A 20,742-nucleotide genomic window follows, 5' to 3' on the forward strand; every position below is an offset into this window, starting at 1 on the left:
CCAACCCTTACAAAGGTCTCCGTCAAGGGGTCCACTACGAGCGTGTTCTCCAAGGGAGGAGGGATGGATCTCCTCCTCTCCCTCCTTTTTCACCTCCTTATCACCATTCTCAAGTTTTGTGCTTTTTCCTTTTATAGTTTTGTTGGTACAGTTTTCAGTCTGGTGACGTGTCGGCTCTTGGCTGGCTCTCCGGTGGCCCATATGCAATGACCTGCAAAGTAGCAAAGGCGCGTCGGGGGTCAGCCAGTGGAGCCTTCTCCGATGCCTAAGTCAGTGAAATTTTATAAGAATGCAAAAAGTGCATTCAGACCGCCTCGATACCTACTAAGTCTCTCCTATTTATAGGTTTCTTTGGAGTGCTTTGCGTGTGCGAGGTTCCCAATTCTATGAGGTTACTATCCACTCGACATGGGATGAACAGTAGTCCGATACTGATGTGAATAGTGACTAGGCATGGTGTTTAGACACCCGGTAGGGTGTGTAGAAATTAGACGCGCGCCGCACAGTACTGACGCCTAATCAGATTTTTGACTTGATCTGACCAGGTCAATAAATGCTAGAGATATGTTAAAGATCTTGATCACTAAACCCCCCACACCCATCAAGGCAGGTGTATCTTGTGTTGCGTGTTTTAGTGGCATTCTCGAGCAATGATTCTCGCCTACCTTATATTCAAATGACTGACCGGCTCGCCTTAATTTGGTAGACCTGGTCGGCTCGGTCCTTGGTCCCAAACCCACTCGGGCCCAGTTGGAGTGAGATTTATCCCCAACAAGTTTCATTTTCCTCTCTAAAACACAGCTTCCACCTTTCATAAACTTTTGGACTGCTAGTCCCAGCGGTCACGCCGTGCTCTGCCCTCAACCCACTCCCTTTCAAGGGCTCGTCCTCAAATCTACAATGGATTTCAATCAGGTTTTCTACATGCTCGATTTTTTCACCCTCTGTCTATCCCTTCCACCAACGCACCTCACCAGAGTCACCACCGTATTCCTTGGCATCTCTACTCTTCGCCTTTGTCCTCTCCTCCGTATGACCACCACGTGCCACTGTATGCTCCCCACGCACTTGTACGTTAATCTCACATGGCCGTCAGAACCTTCTTCGCGCCTTTCCATCGCTACGCTCCTCATCCGAAGCTGTTGTTTGTTAATTGTTGGAGTTTCGTTTTTGTTTTGTATTTAGTTTTAGGGATAATTACACTTAATCCCCCTGATTTATTCACGGTGTAGCGATTTACCCCCCAATGTACCAAAATTGGTACATGACCCCCCTGAACTTGCCAACATGTGGCAAAATCAACCTTCCGTCCAATCGACCGTTCGTTTGAACGGAAAATCGGTCACGTGCAAGTCACGTGACCGTTTAAGACAGAGACCCTCCCCAAGTCACGTGACTTGCACGTGACTGACTTTCCGTCCAAACGAACGGTCGATTGGACGGAAGGTTGATTTTGCCACACGTTGGCAAGTTCGGGGAGGTCATGTACCAATTTTGGTACATTGGGGGGTAAATCGCCACACCGTGGATAAATCAGGGGGGTTAAGTGTAATTATCCCTTAGTTTTAATTTTTATGTTGTTTTGTGTTAGCGATCCAACCGATGATTAAAAATAAGAATTTGGTTTTGCAATTTATTGGTTTTCACAACTACGTGGATTTTAATATAGTTAACTACTCGCAATAGTACGGGACTTTGTAGTATAGTACTAAGGAGGGTATCGTACCACAAGGATTGGGGGGTTGTTTAAGTTATGAAATACTTAAGACGTTGCCTAGTTTAATTTTGAAAAAGATGATTTGTTTTGTTTTATCACTAAGCGAAACAAGTAAAAATGGAGAGTTTAAGAACAAGGAAAGTATAGGGCATTGATTTCACTCAATCCTCATACACATGGCATACTATATTCCTTTCGAATTTCCTTCACAAGTGTAATACGAGCACGTAATGATTGTCAATCATACGACGACCTCAACATGAATTTACTTTAGTTAAAGACAATGATAATCCATCTATTTATACAAAAGTCATTCAACTTATAACTAGGGTTGAATGATTCATGCTCCCTAGTATGGACTATAAGACCTATTAATAAGTATACACATCTATGGAAAAAGCATAAATTATCTTAGTTAACACATAATCTCCACATAAAATTACACTAGAATGGAAAAACATTTTAAGCAATAATTAAACTAAAAAGAGTGTGGAGTAATATGTGTTCCCCAGCATGAGTTATCAAATTCACATAAATTGTGTCATAAGCACCATTACACAACCATCTTTAGGCTATGTAATCATTACACTTGTATGGAAATCCAAGTACAACGCAATCAACCCATGGCACTTAGAAAGAGTTTTTCAACACCCTACAACTAAATTAGCTACTCATGGAGTTATGGGATTCTCTTATAGAAGAAGAAGAACCCATTTCTCTAAGAGATATAAAAACTATAACCCACACTAACAAGATATAAAACAACTAACTTAAATAAATGAATCTAACTTAACAACTAAAAATACTCAAAAACAAGCTTTAAATGAAAGAAAATCTAAGAGGAACAATTAAAGAACAAGCTACGGGCTCTGGAATCTAAGGATTCCAGAGTTATATTCAACATAAAATAACTCAAACAAAAGAAAGAAGAAGAAATAAGTGCTGAAAAATGTAAAAAATACTTGCATCAACTAAACTTCAACTTCACTTTACTAAAAACGAATTTAAAATAAGTTACAACATCAACATACCTTGAAACTAAGCTCTCTGGAAAACATGAAGAAAATGGTGCATCACTTGAATGCACAAAAACTAAAAAAGGAAAATATTAACTCAAATTCTCTACATACTAATCTCTCATGTCCATCCTCTATTTATAGAGGATTTGGTACAACAAACCTAGCTCAAACAATCACTCTCAGCCGCACAAAATGATGGTGACAACTTCTGATTAGAACCGCACAACTTTAGGATGAATTTGAGCCACACAAAAAGCTGCTGACATCTGAAGATCTTTCTGAAATATCCGAAGTCGATCGATCGATTTATTTTGCCTTGGAGATTTCGATCGATCGATTTAAATTCGACTAAAGAATCGATCGATCGATTTTTTACTCAAGGAAATTTCGATCGATCGATCGAATATACTTGATTGATTTTCCTCTTTTAGGCAGGAGCATTTGAACTTCAAATGTCTTCATTAGACTTAACTTGTTATTTTTTTTTTCTTGTTTTCAATTAAGACCTAAAAAAGAAATGAAACACTAAAACATAATAACACATTATTTACCAACACAAATTAGAGTTTAACATATGTAAATTAAGGGGCTTTGAATGTAAACATTCAACGCTTATCATTTTGCTATGTGGTTTTTAGTCTCTATCCCATTGTTGTTTTTGTATTTTGTGGAGACTTTTGTGGCTAAAGGTTCATCCATCCTCTTCAATGGATCCTTTTTTGTTATGGCAATGCATCTTCCTTAACAACCTTCAGTTGTTGTAGTTTTCTAGCGGGTTCGAGAAAGGTTGAGAAACATTTCGAAGTTTGTGGCCATTTTGCTCTGGTTATGGCTTTTTGCAGTCCATATAAAGGACCGAGCCATTTTTTGGCCATTTTTTTTATTTATTTATTTGTAATTTTTGCACTGCATTTCTTTTTTGGTATTTTATTAGAGAGTCCACCCATTTGATTTATAATTTCATGTAACTTTTTTCAGATTTGCTTAGGAAAACAAAAAACTCAAGCAATAGTTTATAATGAGAAAACAACATCTGCTTCTTGATGCGTGGTCCCTAGCCAATTGAGCTACCCCTTAGGGACATGTCGAATCCCCCTTTCCTCCTCTTGTGTGGACATGTAAAAAAGAAAAAAGAAAACAATTGGGGGCGTGTTTGGTATGTATTAATGGACTAATGAATAAAATAGTTATTAAATTATTTAATTGAGCTATTATTACTTGGAATAACTATTTTTTAAGAAAAACTATTCACTTGAAAATTGAAATGAGGAATAACTATTCCTCTAAAAAAAAAAAAAAGTTATTCCTCCAATAATATGATAACTCTAAAAATTATTTTTATTTTGTAGATATCTCACAATACTGATGTTGCAATCTTAATAAACCATTTGATCAATCTTTAAAAAAAAATGGTTAGTTAGAATTGCCACATCAACATATGATAGAATAAAAATGTGGTATATAATTATTAATTACTCTTAAAAAATTTGGTTGAAATCTGATTCTATTCTAATTGTAAATTTTGGTCATTCATGTTGAAAATAATTTATTGACTTATAATTTAAACCAAGTGTGTATTTGTGTGCAAACAAATATCTTAAATGCGAAATTTAAATGAGACAAGATATTTGTTACGAAGTAGAAACTCTATGAAGAGAAAAAACCACTCCGGGGCAGCCAAACCCAGGAAATCCACTATCCAAAAACAAAGCTAATTACAAAACACTCATACTCACATAACCATATGCAGTAGTCATACCTTTAACTCTGACGTGTAGCCCAACACGAATGCTTCCCAACTAAATCTTCCACCTGAAGGGGTTTTTTATAGATTCCTTTACCTTAGGGCCGACCCCTAAGATAGACTTCACACGAAAGCTTTAGCACACACCGGCAACGACTTGAGAGCTAGCGGATCTTCGATTCTCTCTAAACACCCTCTCAAAGCCCTATGGAATTCAATACTGAATTCATACAATTTACAAGCCTAGAGCCCCCTATTTATAGGTTTAAAGAAACCCTAAATCTACTGAAAAACGGACTCTGACTGTCGACCGTCCAGACGGGTTTCTGCGATATCTTTTCAGAAACAACGCAATCCTAGAGGCCGTCCAGACGCTACTCTCTTTCCATCCGGACGGCCACCGTTCGGACATTCAGGTTGTAGGATTTTTTCTTAGCTTTCCAACGACACCAATTTCGTCTCAATCCGATACTCGAGCAGAGAGTTGTGATAAAAACACTGAGACGTGCACATAAATCTTCATGGAAGCTTGAAATGCGTCCGGACGGTGTTGCCCTTCCGTCCGGACGGTTAACTGCAACCGCCTTTTCAAAATAGCACAATTATATCCTTATCAGGTCCATGTCTGGACGGCTTGGCCGAGCATTCGGACGATCTTCGCTGTATCTCATTTCCGCACTCGTAAAGGATACCTAGAATATTTTGGAATGCTGGACATCGTCCGGACGTGTTGCCACGTTGTCTGGACGTCTTGCAGAAACTTCCCAAACAATGTTGACTGCTGAAATTCAACTCCGAGTAGAAATTAGAGAAGCTTGACATAGCATCCGGACGATGTTGCTCTGACGTCCAGACATCTTCAACGCTGAAGCTTCTAGACACTGCGGGGTGTCCGAACGCCTTCAAAGGCTCGTCTAGACGGTTGCACAAGAACCGGTTGTTCTGACTTGGAAATTGCATGGAATTTTCATGGACATCTTCTTAGAAACTTGTGATCATACACATGGCATGAAATGAGACACTGTCCATATTACTTGAAGAATCTGAGTATAACTGATAATCCTGTTAAAAAGCAACCATTACATAAAGTGTTTTTGTCAACCAGAATGTTGCCAATATAAAATACTAACACATGTGTTATCACCAAACAAATTAATAAGAATGATCATTACATCCACTTCTTATATTTTCATTGATACTCATTTTTTATTTCAAAATAATCACCATTCTAATGTATTAAATGTAGCCTTAATTATTATTAAGGCATGATTAGGATTTTCCATTAGATGTTTTTGTTGCAGAGTCCATACAATAAAATGTTGATAGCCGATTTTGGACTTAGGGGTGACAATTTGTGTTCATATGTTGGGTTCAAGTCGCGTCGATATATGAATATAAGACTATATAGGTCAATCATAACTTGATTCATTTAATTACACAGGTCACACTCCTCAACTCTAACCCAATAATTTTGTGTTGGGTGAATGTTGAGTTCCTGTATTGTATACAAAATTATCACACCTATATTTCACATGTTAGGTTCAGGTCGTATTGATGCATTAGTATAAAATTATCTAGGTCAACCATAATTCGGCTTATTTAATTAAATAGGTCAGGCCATCAACCCTAACTCACTAATTTTGTGTTGAATTCATGTGGAATTCGCATACCGTATAAAAATATATTAGCCTTGTTTGGACTTCACCCAATCCAAAACGCAACTACCCATTTTGGACCCGTATTGGATTGGACCGATGCTATAGTCTATTTAGACAAAAAATATTATAACAAACTCTATAGATATTGTCTATTGTGACACGTATTATTCTATTAGACTAATTCATAGTAATTAGTTTATGATTAATTTGTAGCTAATTTATGTCTTGTCAAGTTATAGCGACATTTTTGCATTCGTTCAACTGTTACATCGGGTTTGACATAATCTTTTACACGTACGTATTATAATTAATAACAAAACATAAATAATAATTTGATTGATTTATCATAGGGATATTAATGATTTCATAAATTTTAAAAAACGTTAGGAAGTCACGACATAAAAAGTCGAATGATTCTAGTTATTCGTTTGTCATTCTTTTATTTCTTTAAAAAAAAAAAAAAAATACGACTTTTAAAATTATTATTTAATAGTAACCAATAAACAATTTCATAATAATTTTAAAAATTATTTTATTTTTTGTAAAATACAAAATGACAAAAGAATCACGTATGTCATTTACTTTAAAAAGTCAGACAAGAGACGTCTCCAACTTTTTTTTTTTTCCCCCAAAATTAAACAATGGCCGAACGTCCCTCCAAGTTCATCAGAATGACGTTCGGCCATTGTGAAGTCTCTGAATTTCCACCGTAATTTGATATAGCAGGTGGTCGATTTAATTCTGATGAGCTTTCAAGCTACAGACGAGTTGTCCAGAACCCGAAGACGCAGCTAAGAGAACAAAAAGCAAGAAATTGAGACTGCTTTGGTAAGTTCATATACAAATCAAAAAATCTAAAGGCTACTTGAATACATCAACCGTCATGAATGTTGGCTTTCAGATGTTTGTGCTAATGTGAAAGTGAAGATCGGTGAGTCATTATTGGCTGATTACTATTTGGTTTCCCAAGTACCTCTTTAAATATATTGATGAGAAGGGGTGTCAAATGGTTAAACTCAGGATCCAAATGCAATTGAATTTATTACTCTGAATTGAGACTGCTTTGAAGTAGCTAGTGCTTGAGTACGACCTACTAAATCTGATTTTTATTGGATTGCACCTGTATCTAGGTAGATCTGATCCCATTAGGATCCTGATCCGATTGATTTTGTTCCATATATAAGGTTGTGTATATTGTATATCCCCTTCCCTTTCCCCTGTATTGCTCATAAAAATAAAAAATAATAAAAAAAAAATTTGAGGCCAAGAGGGATATTTATAAGAAACCATACTTATTTCTTAAAGTTAAAGCCAAAATCCAAAATACTAAACTCGGATTCACCCTTATTGTATATTGATACATAATCTTACTTAAACTTGGATTTAGTAATTTTTTCTTTTCGTACTCTAGATTGGTAATTTAGAATTGAATGTTTTCAGTTGAGAGTTGGATCTTTGTATATGTAATCTATATATCAACCTCTTGCTATTCTTTCTCTGGACTTGATAACGGTTATTGTCTCCTTCATCAGGGGAACATCATTAAGAATGTTTTTTTTTTTGTGTGTGTGTGTGTGTGTGTGTGTGTGGGTAAGATGAGAGGAAGAGAGAAAAATTACAACGGTGGGTTTTGTTTTATCAGCCAAATTCAATCATTAAGAGTGGTTATCAATCAGTGATTGTCATAAAAAATTTATAGCAGTTGGCATACTTTTGTCTTATCAGTAATGTGACATTTCTAGATCGAGTTTGGCTGATTTATCATCCTATGCATTTGATGCTAGAATTGGGAATTTTAGAAGTAATAGTAACATCAGTACTTGCAGCTATTGACTGTGATTTCAAAGAAAACTACTCTTGCCTTAAGCTTATATGGTGATTCTGTGCTGGCAGAACTGTAGACAATGTACAGTTAGTTTTCTGAACCATGGTGACTCACCAAGCAGTTGCAGCTCTTTTCATGGCTCAAGCTTTTGTTGGGTTTGAATGCACATAGAATAACTACTTGTTTGAGTTGAAATGTAATACTTGGCATTCTCCTATTTAATTTGTTGCCTTATTTTACTTTGACAATAGCATGTTATGTTGTGTTTGTTTGTGCGTGTAAAGCATGTGCTCTCTTGTGCAGGGGATCCCCATGCTTTATTTAGGGGAAGAATCAGTCACACTTCTCACCTTTAAAGGTGTATAATTTTTTTATAAGCTAAGGCTACGTAGATAATTTGATTTGTTGTCTGAATATGGCTTCTGGTTTCAAAGGTAATTTTACTCATCATATTTTTCGTTCCCTAATTGGTTGATGCTCAAATCATAATTCCTATCTCTGAATCAAACCATTTCTCTTTCTTTCTATGACATGTTAGTCTCTTGATTTTCTATTTTTTAATTTTTTTTAACAGGAATAGCTGTTGTGATTATGGGTGTAAGTGGTGCTGGGAAATCGTAAGTCTTAACCCTCTCATCTGACACCTGTACCTTGATTTTGCAATGAAATCATTTGTACGTTGGCATTGCTTTGATTTTAAATAAAGACTGGATTTATAGATCCCAGAAAATTCTATGAAGTTCAATCAATTTAAGAAGCAAAATCGAACATTTCAAGTATCTAAATGACCCTGTTAAATCACCTTATCTCATGTAGCTTGATTGTCAAGCAACATTACTAAAGAAATTCAGTTTGCTAATTCCTGTGATGCTTGTTGGTGGTCAAATAGAGAGTACAGGAATTCTTTTTTATTATCAATGCAAGTAATGGGCTTCCGTTAGGATTTAACATAAAACCCTAATGGAAGGGGGACATTGCAACTATTTGTAGTTAAGTAGGGTATATTATTCCTTCAAAAAAAAAAAAAAAAGAGTAGGGTGTATTATAAAAATTAATATTTTGGGGATACATTGCAATGTGGTAATAGTTCGGAGGTTAAGTATAGTTTTCCTTTTTCTTTCATTTACTTTTTTACTTTGTGTACTTATCTTCTTAATATTAGCATTACAGTTTCTTTTTGTATTCATTGATTTAAGGGATAAATACCCCATTGGTACCTGAGTTTTACGTGTTTTTAAATTTAGTACCTCAGTTTTGTTTTGTATCATAGGTGGTACCTGAATTAAGGTTAAAAACCCATTTAGTACCTCTGTTAGATTTTCCGTCCAAATTTTAACGCCTCGCCACGTGTCAACCGCTGAGGTTGACACGTGGCACTACATAAAAAAAAATTAAAATTAAAAATTAAAATCTTTAGAAAATGATTAAAAATAATAAAATTTTAAAAAAGAAAATTAAAAAAAGAAAAAAGAAGAGGGGTGGCTGAGCCACCCCCCTTGGCCACCATGGGGGTGGCCGGCCACCCCATTTTGGCCAAGGAGGTGGCCCAGCCACCCCCTTGGCCGGTCTGACCGGCCTGGGGTGGCCGAACCACCTCCTATGGGGTGGTTCGGCCACCCCACAGTTGAAAAAAAAAAAAAAAAAAAAAATTTTTTTGAAGGGTTTTGGCCCTAGGGGGTGGCCGAACCACCCCCGTGGCCCTAGGGGCTGGTTCGGCCACCCCCTAGGGCCAAAACCCATCAAAAAAAAATTGAGGGTTTGCCCTTGGGGGTGGCCGAACCACCCCCTAGGGCCAAAACCCTTCAAAATTTTTTTTTTTTTTTTTCAACTGTGGGGTGGCCGAACCACCCCCTATGGGGTGGTTCGGCCACCCCAGACCGGCCAGACCGGCCAAGGGGGTGGCTGGGCCACCTCCTTGGCCAAAATGGGGGTGGCCGGCCACCCCATGGTGGCCAAGGGGGTGGCTCAGCCACCCCTCTTCTTTTTTCTTTTTTTAATTTTTTTTTTTAAAATTTTATTATTTTTAATCATTTTCTAAATATTTTAATTTTTTATTTTTAATTTTTTTTTATGTAGTGCCACGTGTCAACCTCAGCGGTTGACACGTGGCAAGACGTTAAAATTTGGACGGAAAATCTAACAGAGGTACCAAATGGGTTTTAATTCAGGTACCATCTGTGATACAAAATAAAACTGAGGTACTAAATTTAAAAACACGTAAAACTCAGGTACCAATGGGGTATTTATCCCTTGATTTAAATGTTGTTTCAACAGCACAATAGGTGAGATGCTGGCAAATTTTATGAATGGCAATTTTCTTGATGCTGATGATTATCACCCACTATCAAATAAAGGTACTTATATTATCTGTAATTTCTTTGGATGAAAACTATATAATCTGTTTTATATTATTCAATAAGTTCATTTATTCAACTCAACAGAAAAGATGCATAAAGGGATCCCTCTTTCAGATGAAGATCGAATTCCTTGGCTTGAAACACTACGGGATACCTTACGAGAGAGCTTAGTCAGCGGAAAATCTGTGATTCTTGGGTGCTCTGCTCTCCAGAAGCAATACAGAAACATTCTCAGATCGGCTGACCCAAATTATGAAGTGGGAGGCTATGCCAGTGTGGTAAAGTTTGTTTTATTGGATGCCCCGGCCGAAGTGCTTGCTGCTCGTTTAGAGAAAAGAGCTGCAGAAGGGAAGCATTTCATGCCGGCTAAGCTTTTGCAATCTCAGTTAGACTTGCTTCAGATAGATGAATTGGAAGGAATATTTAAGGTAGATGCCACTCTAAGTCCACAGACCATTATAAGTATCATATACACTTGGAATTTTTCCACCTCAGGAGAATAAGAATCTGTAACCTGTCTCTTCAACAATTAAATTGGAAATAATTATATTAAACTCTCACCATTGTATATGGAGCAAAAGACAACTAAAATTCTTGTAATCTTTGGTGTGAAAGAACTGATGTAGGAAATTGTAAGACTTGATTCATATTGCATTTGGAGATATTGAAGGAAATTTACCATTTTCTTAACTCTCATCTGCATTTTATGATTGTCTTACTCTCTCTCAGAATATGGAATATGACGGTTACAATCTCTAGAATGTTAGCTATGCTCCATTCACAAGAAAGTTCTGCGGGAAAATCTTTTCCAAGAAAAGTGAGGGTAAGTAAAATACAGAGACATTTTAGGTTTCTCGTTATTGTATGATTGCAAGAGAAATAGCCCAAGATGGACAATCCCATAAAATGTAGGATTACAGTTGGGGAGAAGTATTTCTCTCAAGAAAACAGCTAGTGGTGGAACCCGTGTCTAAAGTAAAAAAGATAACAGGAAAAATTCTCTTTTCCTTCTACTTTCTTTGTCTTCGTTCAATCAAATGGAGTTTTGAGATCGATTCAGGTGTTGTTATCAACCTAATTGGTGGATGAATTTGTCAGATTTTCTGCATATATCCGGAATCACTCTTTGGCTGAAACATAACTTATTTCCTGCCGCGCTCATTCTTCTCCTAGATTGCCTTTGACAAAGGGGAGCACAATATGCTTGCTGGGTGCCTACTGCACTAGTATTGTATACATTTTAACCCATTTCTAATTAATATTTTTACTTTAAAAAAATATTATATTAATTTATTGAATGGACATTAGAATCTCGAGGGTAACTAGTATAATATATATATATATATATATATATATATATATAGTATACAATATCTTCACTCTAATAAGGGAGGTTAGTCTAACTCGAAACAATAGTAGTGTAAATCTTCCTTGAATTTATTGCGCATAAATTAAATTTGATGCATAAATGACACCAGCGGACATGGTATCACGTCATATTCACTATGTAACATACCATGTATATTATAAGATGTAACAAAATAAATCTTAATCATGAAATGACTCAAATAAAATGGATAATCCTATTCCATGTAGTCCCCCAGATCATGGAGAGTAAAAACTGTGTATACAAATTATGTTGGTATTGTGTAACTCAATGCTAAACCAATTAGAGTTGAGCAAATGTGAAAAGACATTTCATAAAATATGAAAAGACAACTATACCCTTGATTTATAACTAAATGAATCCTCTCCATTTCAAATGAAATGGAGAGGATCCAAATTCAAACAGATTGGACGTTTATATATAGTTTTGGCAGGATTAACATAGTACCATCTTACCCCAATGTAAACTCCTTCAGTGTGACAATTAAATGTGGTGGACCAATTTTCTATCATTTGGACGAACTCAAAATGAAAGGTGTAATTTTTGTTCAACATTTCAGGCCTTTAAATAGGCAACTAAGTCGGTTAGCCTGAAACTCAGTCGACGAATTATTCCAAAATAGCCACAATATGGCTGGCATGTGGCTTAGCCGATGGGGACATTCCTTCTATCGATTGAGCCCACCTAATCCTTATCTAGACTGTTGGTTTTCTTGCTAAAAAACTTGAGCTTAACACGTGAAACCTAACTCGGTCAATCGAGTCTCATTTAGTCAATCGAGCATAGTGTAGAAAATCCTAATTTTGCATTTTCGACCTTGTTTTTTGTATCGTTTTGTCCCAACACCTACTTGCCTTTCTGTACTTTACCATATCTATCATATCTTTGTTTGTGGTCATTTTCCTTAAGTTTTAATCTCATGAGAATTTCTATTTTATTATCAGGCGTTTACAATGGGGGTGGCGCTACACCGGCCAGAGGGGGTGGCTATACCACCCTTCTGGGCTCCTTTACAATTTCTTTTTATAAATATTAATATTAATATATTTTTATAATTTTTTTTGTTTATTATTGTTGCAAGTGACATATGTCACAATTTGATTAGTGCTAACATACACCGACGATTTTCATCATTTTTTTATTTATTTTTTTTTTTTTTTGTGTGGAAGTTGAGAACAAGAACTCATTTGTATTTTTGCTTACCATAGAGTTTTTAGCCAATTTTTATACCCTATAAAGCTATTTGCAAATGCGTGAAACTACAAAGACTTATTTTGGAATATATATATACATACATATTTTTTTAAAAAAACAAATGGGTGACCATGTGAGCACCTCCAATAGAAGAGGGGGTACCTTTTTTTTTTAATAGATAGAAGAGGTGGGGGTGCCTAGCGGTCGAGAGTTGTGTTAGCGTTTGAAATTTGGAGGGACAAAATTGAAAATAAAAAAATTACGAGGTAAAATTTTAATTTTTAAAGAATTATAATAATATTTTTATTTTTATTTTGGAGAAAACATGGTGGCTTGGGAGGCAACCTCCCAAGCTACCATGTAGCCTCGCCCCTGCTTGCGACTACTTGGTCTGGTTTTTGTTTTTTGCTTTTGAATGGGAATAGTATAATAGCATTTTTCATATAATTTTTGTATGTATTTACAAAGATAGAGAAAAACGGATAGAAGTCTTACAATATCACATCGATCTCTTAAACAATAGTTTTTTTGCCAAATTATTGTAAGAATTTTATTTGTATATATGATTTTGTAATCTTATACCATGTGGTTATAATTTTATCAAATTTTATACTTTGTGATGTAAGAACTTTATGCAATTATGCTCAGGGGCGGAACTACTCTTTGGCTTGGGGGGCATCTGAAAAAAAAAAAAAAAAGAAAAAAATTTAAATTTTACCCCTTATTTTTTTTTTATTTTCTTAGTTTTGGCCCCCCAAAGTTTTTTTTCTCAATTTGGCCCCCTCAATGTTTGAAACCTGGCTCCGCCCCTGATTATGCTCGTGATCTTTGTTCAATAAAATACTAAGGTTACGTTAAAAAAAAAAAAAAAAAAATTACGAAGAATCACATTTTAAAGTCACTTTACATATGACGTTTGCTCATCTTTCATATTAAAGAAATGCTACAGTGATATTACGATCATCTATCTCTCATTTAAGTTCTTTTATTAAGTTTTTTTCCACAAACTTTTTGTCTCTATTTAATTATTCTTTCTTTAAACTTGAAAAAAGAAGAAGAAGTCATTTTCCAAAACAAATAATATGATATAGAGTATTTTTTAAAAGTTATTCTTCAAAACAGGAAAAAAAAAAAGAAAAGAAAAAAGAAAAAAAGAATTGCTAATAAAAAATTTAGAGAAAATTTTAAAGTATCATATGTGGATGCTCTTAAATTTAAAATCTTGGACCTTGGTAAACTTAACTCTTAATCTGGCTAAATTAAAAACGAAGTAAAATCAAGAAAAGTACAACGGTGTTTTGGAATATATATATATATATATATATTTTTGCCAAAAAACAAAGGACATTTTGGTCATCACGATATTACAACGGAAGGACCTTTTCGTCAACACGCATTTCAACGGCTCTCTAAGAAACAGCCGTTGCGACCTTCCGAATCTCTGTATTTTACTTTTTTTGGCTTTTGAGCGTCCCGAACAACATTTATTATATAAACCCTCTTGTTAGACTCATTTCTCATCCCTAATCTCTCTCTCTCTCTCTCTCTCTCTCTCTCTGTGACTACGCACTTCTCCAAAGCGCTCAAAGATCGACTACACAACATTCACACCTCTCAACATTTATATATTTTGTTTCTTTAATCTAAATATTTCTTTTGCAGGCTTTGTTTCTTCGTTTGTTATCACTTTATTTGATAATTTTATTTCAGGGTTTTGCTCTATCTCTTCTCTCTATCTATTATTGCTTTGGGTATATATATTCTTTTGGTTGTTTTAGTGTTATGGATGCAGGCACTTCTTTCAGCTTGAAGGCGCAGTCTCGATGCCCACTTCAAGAACAGTATATGCAGAGAAAGAATGCTCGAGAAAACGTAATTTCGTACATCTTTCTTATTATTGCTTCAAATAGTTTTACCATTTCTTTTAATTCTTTACAAAATTTAAGTAGGGTTTTGAGATTATAGTTTTTTTTTGGTTTTATGTATTTAACTTTGAATTGGGTTATCAAATTTGATTTGTGAAATAAGGTTTTTTAAACCTTAATTAAAAATTTTTGTGAAGAGAAGAATGACTGTTATTGGAAGTGTCTAATAAAATTTTCTTCCTTATAAGCAGTTGGATAGATTCATTCCAAACCGATCAGCAATGGACTTCGATTTCGCACATTACATGCTGACAGAAGGGAGGAAAGGTAAGGAGAACCCAGCTGCAAGCTCACCAGCAAGAGAGGCCTACAGGAAGCGGCTGGCTGAGGCCTTCAACATGAACCGGACACGAATTCTTGCCTTCAAGAACAAGCCGCCTGCCCCGGTGGAGTTGATCCCACGTGAAGTCTCCTCTTCTCTTCACAGTGATAAGCCAACTAAGCCCCGGCGACATATTCCTCAGGTGTGCATACGATCTAGTCTTTCATTGATGTAGTTCCTCTTGCTGTCTTTTGAAAGCTGGTCTAATTAATTTGGTTTGATAATATGCAGACTTCTGAGAGGACATTAGATGCTCCTGACCTTGTAGATGATTATTACCTGAATTTACTGGACTGGGGAAGCTGCAATGTTCTAGCAATTGCGCTGGGAAATACAGTTTATCTGTGGGATGCTTCAACTGGTTCTACTTCTGAACTTGTCAGTATTGATGAGGAAGATGGCCCTGTTACAAGTGTTAGCTGGGCTCCTGATGGCCGGCACATTGCCATTGGCTTGAACAATTCAGAAGTACAGTTGTGGGATTCAACAGCTAATCGACAGGTTCTTAAATTTTTCATTGTTCTTCCATATTCTTTATTTATTTTCTGATATAAAATTGTGCTAATGCTTGTAATTATTGTATTGTTGTTTTTGCAGCTAAGAACCTTGAAAGGTGGTCACAGAATGCGAGTGGGGACGCTGGCATGGAATAATCATATCCTTACAACTGGAGGAATGGACGGTCTGATCATTAACAATGATGTAAGAGTCAGAGACCACATTGTTGAAACCTACAGAGGCCACAGCCAAGAGGTTTGTGGGCTAAAATGGTCAGCCTCAGGCCAGCAATTGGCGAGCGGAGGTAATGATAATCTCCTCCACATCTGGGACAGATCAACTGCATCTTCAAATTCAGCAACACAGTGGCTTCACAGGCTTGAGGACCATACATCTGCCGTGAAAGCCCTTGCTTGGTGTCCTTTCCAGAGCAATTTGCTGGCTTCTGGTGGAGGTGGAGGTGATAGGTGCATAAAGTTCTGGAACACCCACACTGGTGCGTGCCTGAACTCAGTGGACACTGGGTCTCAGGTTTGTTCTCTGCTGTGGAGCAAGAATGAGAGAGAGCTGCTTAGCTCACATGGTTTTACTCAGAATCAGCTCATTCTTTGGAAGTACCCATCAATGGTGAAGATGGCAGAGCTCAATGGTCATACCTCTAGGGTTCTTTTTATGGCTCAGGTATTGTATTTACTTAAAAGAGAGTTTAATCTTCTTGATATTTTCCTGACCATATTTTGTCCTTATTCATAGCCTAATAGTTTTCATCCTCTATTTTTTCCAGAGCCCAGATGGTTGCACGGTGGCATCAGCAGCGGGGGATGAAACACTGAGATTCTGGAATGTCTTTGGAGTCCCGGAAGTTGCTAAACCTACTCCCAAAGCAATCCCTGAGCCTTTTGCCCATGTGAATCGCATCCGATAATGGGGAATAAATTAAAGCAGCATATTTCAAATAGTCTCTGTGAAATCTGACTGGATATGTTCAGTGTGAGTACAACAGTTAGTTGTGTCATGATCACTGCATTAACATATTAAAATCCCTAATAGACAATGCAAATCTAATTATTTCTACTCTTTGCAATGTAAAGTTCACTTGGTACTTTAAATTGTTGTACTAGTTGTTTTTGGTATTAGGATCTAATAGAAAAGTGACAAACCCAATCATTTGCCCTGTAAAGTTCACTTGATGTGAAGTTGTTGCAGTAGAGTTGTTATTGTATAGTGGAAGACTTTTCAGAATGTTCTTTGCCCGTGAACTTGGTCATTCTTCTGCTTCTTCTTTTTTCCTGGAAACCTCTGCTTTTCAGTTTCAATTGAAAGATACAAGGTGTTTTGGGTGGATTTTTTGAGTGAGTTTTTGGTTGTAACAGTGGCACTTAACCACATCCAAAATGGCTGTTTTATAAAAATGCTCTCTTGGTATGTAAAGGCAATCTTAATGCATCCCTGCATCTGTATTTTTTATAAGGTTTTGTACTTGTATCTCGATTATCTCGCGGAATAATTTGTGTGAGGGGTGGGTCATCTGGTGAGTCGCTATTTGAATTCTGTTACGGTAAATGATAGAAAATTTTACAAATTTTTGAACCCATACAGGGCCCAAGCTTGAAAGGGTGACACAGGCCCTGAGCTTTTTCACAGTGGCTCTCTTCATCTCATGGCTTCGCTCAAAATTTCACTGGCTCTCTCAGGTCTGATCTCTTGCAAATGCTTCTATTACAGTACCCCCCCCCCCCCCCCCCCCCCCCCCCCCCCCCTTGTAGACTTGTGGCAAATCAATATGAAGATCGACCAAGCAAAGAGAAAAGAAAGGCATGATTCATGAATTTGGAATTATTTTTGCTATCATAATTGATTATTTTTGTTTCATTAAATAATTTATTTCATTTTAGTTTAGTTTTGATCTTATAAGTTTTTTGACTAAATTAAAAATTAGTCCCTCCAAGCTTTGAATTTGGCCGCCAGCTTTTAACTTTGATTAATTTAGTTTTCTAAATTTCAAATCGTACCTGGACGAAGACTAATGGCAAAAACGTTGCCAAATTGAATTTTTCACATTTTCAAACATTTCTTTCCTGGTTGAGTTGTGTGTGCATGTATTTTGACCATCTTAGAGTTCCCCAATAGCAAATGTGAGTTTCACTTTTGAGGTCTGATCGCTCAATTTGTGCTGGTTGTAATACAAGGCACGTGTTTGCTCAAATGTAATGCCTAATAGCAAGTATAGGTGCCTGAAGAAGGATTGAGGGCATTGTACCAGATGCAATACTTCTTATTCGGCTGCTCATTTTAAATGAGCAGTTTAGATAGTGACAAAACGTTAAAAAGAAAAAGAAAAAAAGATAGCTTGTGGGGGTGGCTGTTCCACCACTCCTTTTGGCTACCTGAGATGATTTGGGGTCTCAACCCTTTGGCCAAGGGGGTGGTCGAACCACTTTTATTGGTGAGTTTGCGGTTGCCAAATCGTCTCTGTTGCCAACAACCACTCCTTCACTCAAAGCCATGTTTTTTTTTTTTTTTGTCTCCCTCTTTTTAGCGTGTTGTCACGATGAACGGTCCAAATAAAAGGTGTTGCATTTGGTGCAGTACCTTAGATATTGTATCCCTAAGTATGAAAAATGAGATTCGCAAGTACGTATGTTGGAGGTTAGAGGATATTGATGGAGCCTGCAACTATTTTGGAGTACCATTGGTTACATTTTTTTCTCGAATAAAAGTTTTTACCAACAACCTCTTTAGTCCACACACTCTACCATGCATAAGAACATCTAGGAGTTATCCATATGAGATATGATATGTATGTTAGAATATCACTCAATTCAAGAGTTTAGGATCAATTTATGCTATATAACTACTTATATTTTTAATATTTATTTTCATTGTAGGACCTAATTGTTTTTTTTTTTCCCCACACATTCAAATATATTCAAGAGGTTCAAACCAATTGAATTTATGGGCAAAAAGAACTAATATAAGTCGCATGCATAAAAAACGTATTTTGACCACCTATGCTATTATTTTTGGTCGCACCAAATACCAAAAAATTTTAAAAATATTTTTCAAAAAATATTTTACATTGAAAAAAAATTTATCTTCTTTTATTGTATTTTCTATAATCACATTATGGACTTTCATTACTCCCATCGACCTAATATTTATAGATGAGTACATGACATTATTATCTTGGGACGTCTAGATGTTAGTTGACCACACGCCACTAGGTCAGTCGAGAATGCCTGCAAAGTGGATATAGAATGAGTAAGGTGACTTGTAACACCTCTAATGCTTAAGTCAGTAAAACTTTTGAGTAAGAAAAAAAATGAGGCATAAGAGGAAGCTAATAATTACCTGCTTTGGTGGTGCCCCCTTTTATAGTGGCAGGAGATTTTTTATGCGAAATCGTCCGGCCACGTGGCATTCTTTGGTCGGGACGCCTTGAAAGTACTAAATTTACACAACATGCGTGGGTGTGAGTAGTGGGTAAGCAACAAATATTTCATTTTTGAGAGTGGGTGTCAGCCTTGTTTTTATTTTTTAAAAGTAAGAGAAACAAAAGAAAAGAAAACCAAAAAGATAAAAATATAGAAAAATCAAGGGGAGGGTCCTTTTCACTATATGTCCTGATGGAGAAGCGAATCTGAGGGAAGATGAGATGAGAATTTAGCCATGGTAAAATTTGGAAGTAGCACATTGTGCTGCCTAGTGAGTGCATAAGTTAACATTTTTTATTTAAAAGCCTTGAGATTAGTCTAATCCTTTGGTTAATTTCCATATATCCAACAACAGGTTCAAATCATGGGGGCACATTCTATTGCTGTCCAAGTTCAATGATATCCTCACTTGAGATTAGTGACTGTTCTGCTAATGTTCTTTAACCACATCTTCTAGAACCAACTATACACATTTTCATTCAAGCGCTGACAATATTATTTTCCTTTTCCTCATTCACTACATATTTTGTCTTTCTAAGTTCTATCATGATTTTGTTGATGAATCTTTTTTTTTTTTTTTTTAATTTTTGGAACTAGTGTAGAGATATTGGGTATTTGGGTTCTCAAATTAGGCTTCCCATGACAATGTTGGTGCTTGAAACTATAAGAAAAAGAAAAGATTTATTATTTCGCACACCCTTGTTGTTTGATTCAATTCTATTAAAGTCTCTTGGTTTTCAATTTTCCTATTAGATCCCCCCACCGGCCCTCTCTATATGGACTTTTCTAATCAAATCAGTCCATCCAGAACCCAAACATCATTATGACTCTTTCAAGTTTTCAACGCATTTCTAGGACAAAATTCCCCAAATTCAAAGGCAGGACATTATTATTTGGCTACAAAAAAAATTACATAATTTCACTTTTGACATAATGACTAATGTTATTCTTCGTACTCATTTATCACACAAATTTCACATTGGAACGTGACGTATTTTAAGTGTCTGACATGCGAAGCCACTTAAGATATGTCACTTCAACGGGTATGAAATGGGTGTGAAAAATAGCATTACTCTAATATCATTCCCATCAAGAATCGAGAGTCTTATTTGTTAGGGTTTTATTTCACTTGGTTCTTGTGGGAAGCCGAGTAAAGATTTAACTTTTGAAGATCCAAGCGTGTTTCCTTTTGCATTTGGGGTAGGGGTTTACCGTTTCTCGCATTTTCTAGTTTAGGGTTAATTCATATTTTGCTTCTACTCCCCAATAATGTTCTATCGCCACTACAAAAAGAAGAAAAATAAAAGGTAACTACATGCACTCTTTTAATCACTTTATTATCACTGTACTTTTGCTCTATAAAGCCTCGAACAAAATATTTGATACAGGCGATGACTTGTTTATGGAAGGAAGAGTATGCTGATGAACATGGTTTCTGAGCACATATGACATCAGAAATAGAAATGGGGAGAAAGGAGTTTTTGGCACCTCTCTGGTTAGGGAAATCTCACTCAAATATGTTTCTTTAAAGCTCTTAGTTTCTTTTGTAGTGTTATTAGTTGCACTTGAGAGCCAATTCATTTCACCTACACCCACAGTGCCTTTCAGGGAAAGATTTTTTGCAATTCCGGAATTTACTGTTATGATGATACGAGTGGTGTC

General features: G+C 36.2%; 2 protein-coding genes across 11 annotated transcripts; both read left to right on the forward strand.

The window, feature by feature from the left end:
- The first annotated feature begins 6,740 nt into the window (after positions 1-6,740).
- On the forward strand, positions 6,741-11,010 carry LOC133853418 (gluconokinase). Of its 8 annotated transcripts, none has more exons than XM_062289601.1 (6): positions 6,741-7,069; positions 8,032-8,159; positions 8,267-8,397; positions 8,538-8,580; positions 10,238-10,317; positions 10,405-11,010. In XM_062289601.1, exons 3-6 carry the CDS (start codon positions 8,379-8,381, stop codon positions 10,821-10,823), a joined length of 561 nt encoding a protein of 186 aa, XP_062145585.1. In that variant the 5' UTR covers positions 6,741-7,069; positions 8,032-8,159; positions 8,267-8,378; the 3' UTR covers positions 10,824-11,010. The 8 variants fall into 8 exon arrangements, with proteins under 8 accessions (XP_062145585.1, XP_062145586.1, XP_062145584.1 ...); XM_062289602.1 differs by having other exon boundaries at positions 6,741-6,966; XM_062289600.1 differs by lacking the exon at positions 8,032-8,159.
- Positions 11,011-14,434: 3,424 nt separating this feature from the next.
- Positions 14,435-20,573, forward strand: LOC133853504 (cell division cycle 20.2, cofactor of APC complex-like). 3 transcript variants are annotated; one of them, XR_009896625.1, is made up of 7 exons: positions 14,435-14,773; positions 15,018-15,290; positions 15,380-15,649; positions 15,746-16,327; positions 16,431-16,636; positions 17,246-17,340; positions 20,469-20,573. XR_009896625.1 is itself a non-coding variant. In XM_062289607.1 (5 exons), the coding sequence occupies exons 1-5, from the start codon at positions 14,684-14,686 to the stop codon at positions 16,569-16,571; spliced, it is 1,356 nt and encodes a 451-aa protein (XP_062145591.1). In that variant the 5' UTR covers positions 14,435-14,683; the 3' UTR covers positions 16,572-16,924. The 3 variants fall into 3 exon arrangements, 1 of the variants encoding a protein (XP_062145591.1); XR_009896609.1 differs by lacking the exon at positions 20,469-20,573 and having other exon boundaries at positions 17,246-17,381; XM_062289607.1 differs by lacking the exons at positions 17,246-17,340; positions 20,469-20,573 and having other exon boundaries at positions 16,431-16,924.
- The last annotated feature ends 169 nt before the right edge of the window (positions 20,574-20,742 follow it).

This window comes from Alnus glutinosa, chromosome 1 (assembly GCF_958979055.1).
Source record: "Alnus glutinosa chromosome 1, dhAlnGlut1.1, whole genome shotgun sequence".
Classification (NCBI taxonomy): Eukaryota; Viridiplantae; Streptophyta; class Magnoliopsida; order Fagales; family Betulaceae; genus Alnus; species Alnus glutinosa.

Bases quoted from the DNA above. Each gene is read 5' to 3' on its own strand.
- LOC133853418 (XM_062289601.1), top strand. The intron at 8,581-10,237 runs GTAAGTCTTAAC...TTGTTTCAACAG, and splicing joins GTAAGTGGTGCTGGGAAATC to CACAATAGGTGAGATGCTGG. The intron at 10,318-10,404 runs GTACTTATATTA...TCAACTCAACAG, and splicing joins TCACCCACTATCAAATAAAG to AAAAGATGCATAAAGGGATC.
- LOC133853504 (XM_062289607.1), top strand. From the start codon at position 14,684: ATGGATGCAGGCACTTCTTTCAGCTTGAAGGCGCAGTCTCGATGCCCA. The intron at 15,650-15,745 runs GTTCTTAAATTT...TTGTTTTTGCAG, and splicing joins ATTCAACAGCTAATCGACAG to CTAAGAACCTTGAAAGGTGG. The intron at 16,328-16,430 runs GTATTGTATTTA...TATTTTTTCCAG, and splicing joins GGGTTCTTTTTATGGCTCAG to AGCCCAGATGGTTGCACGGT.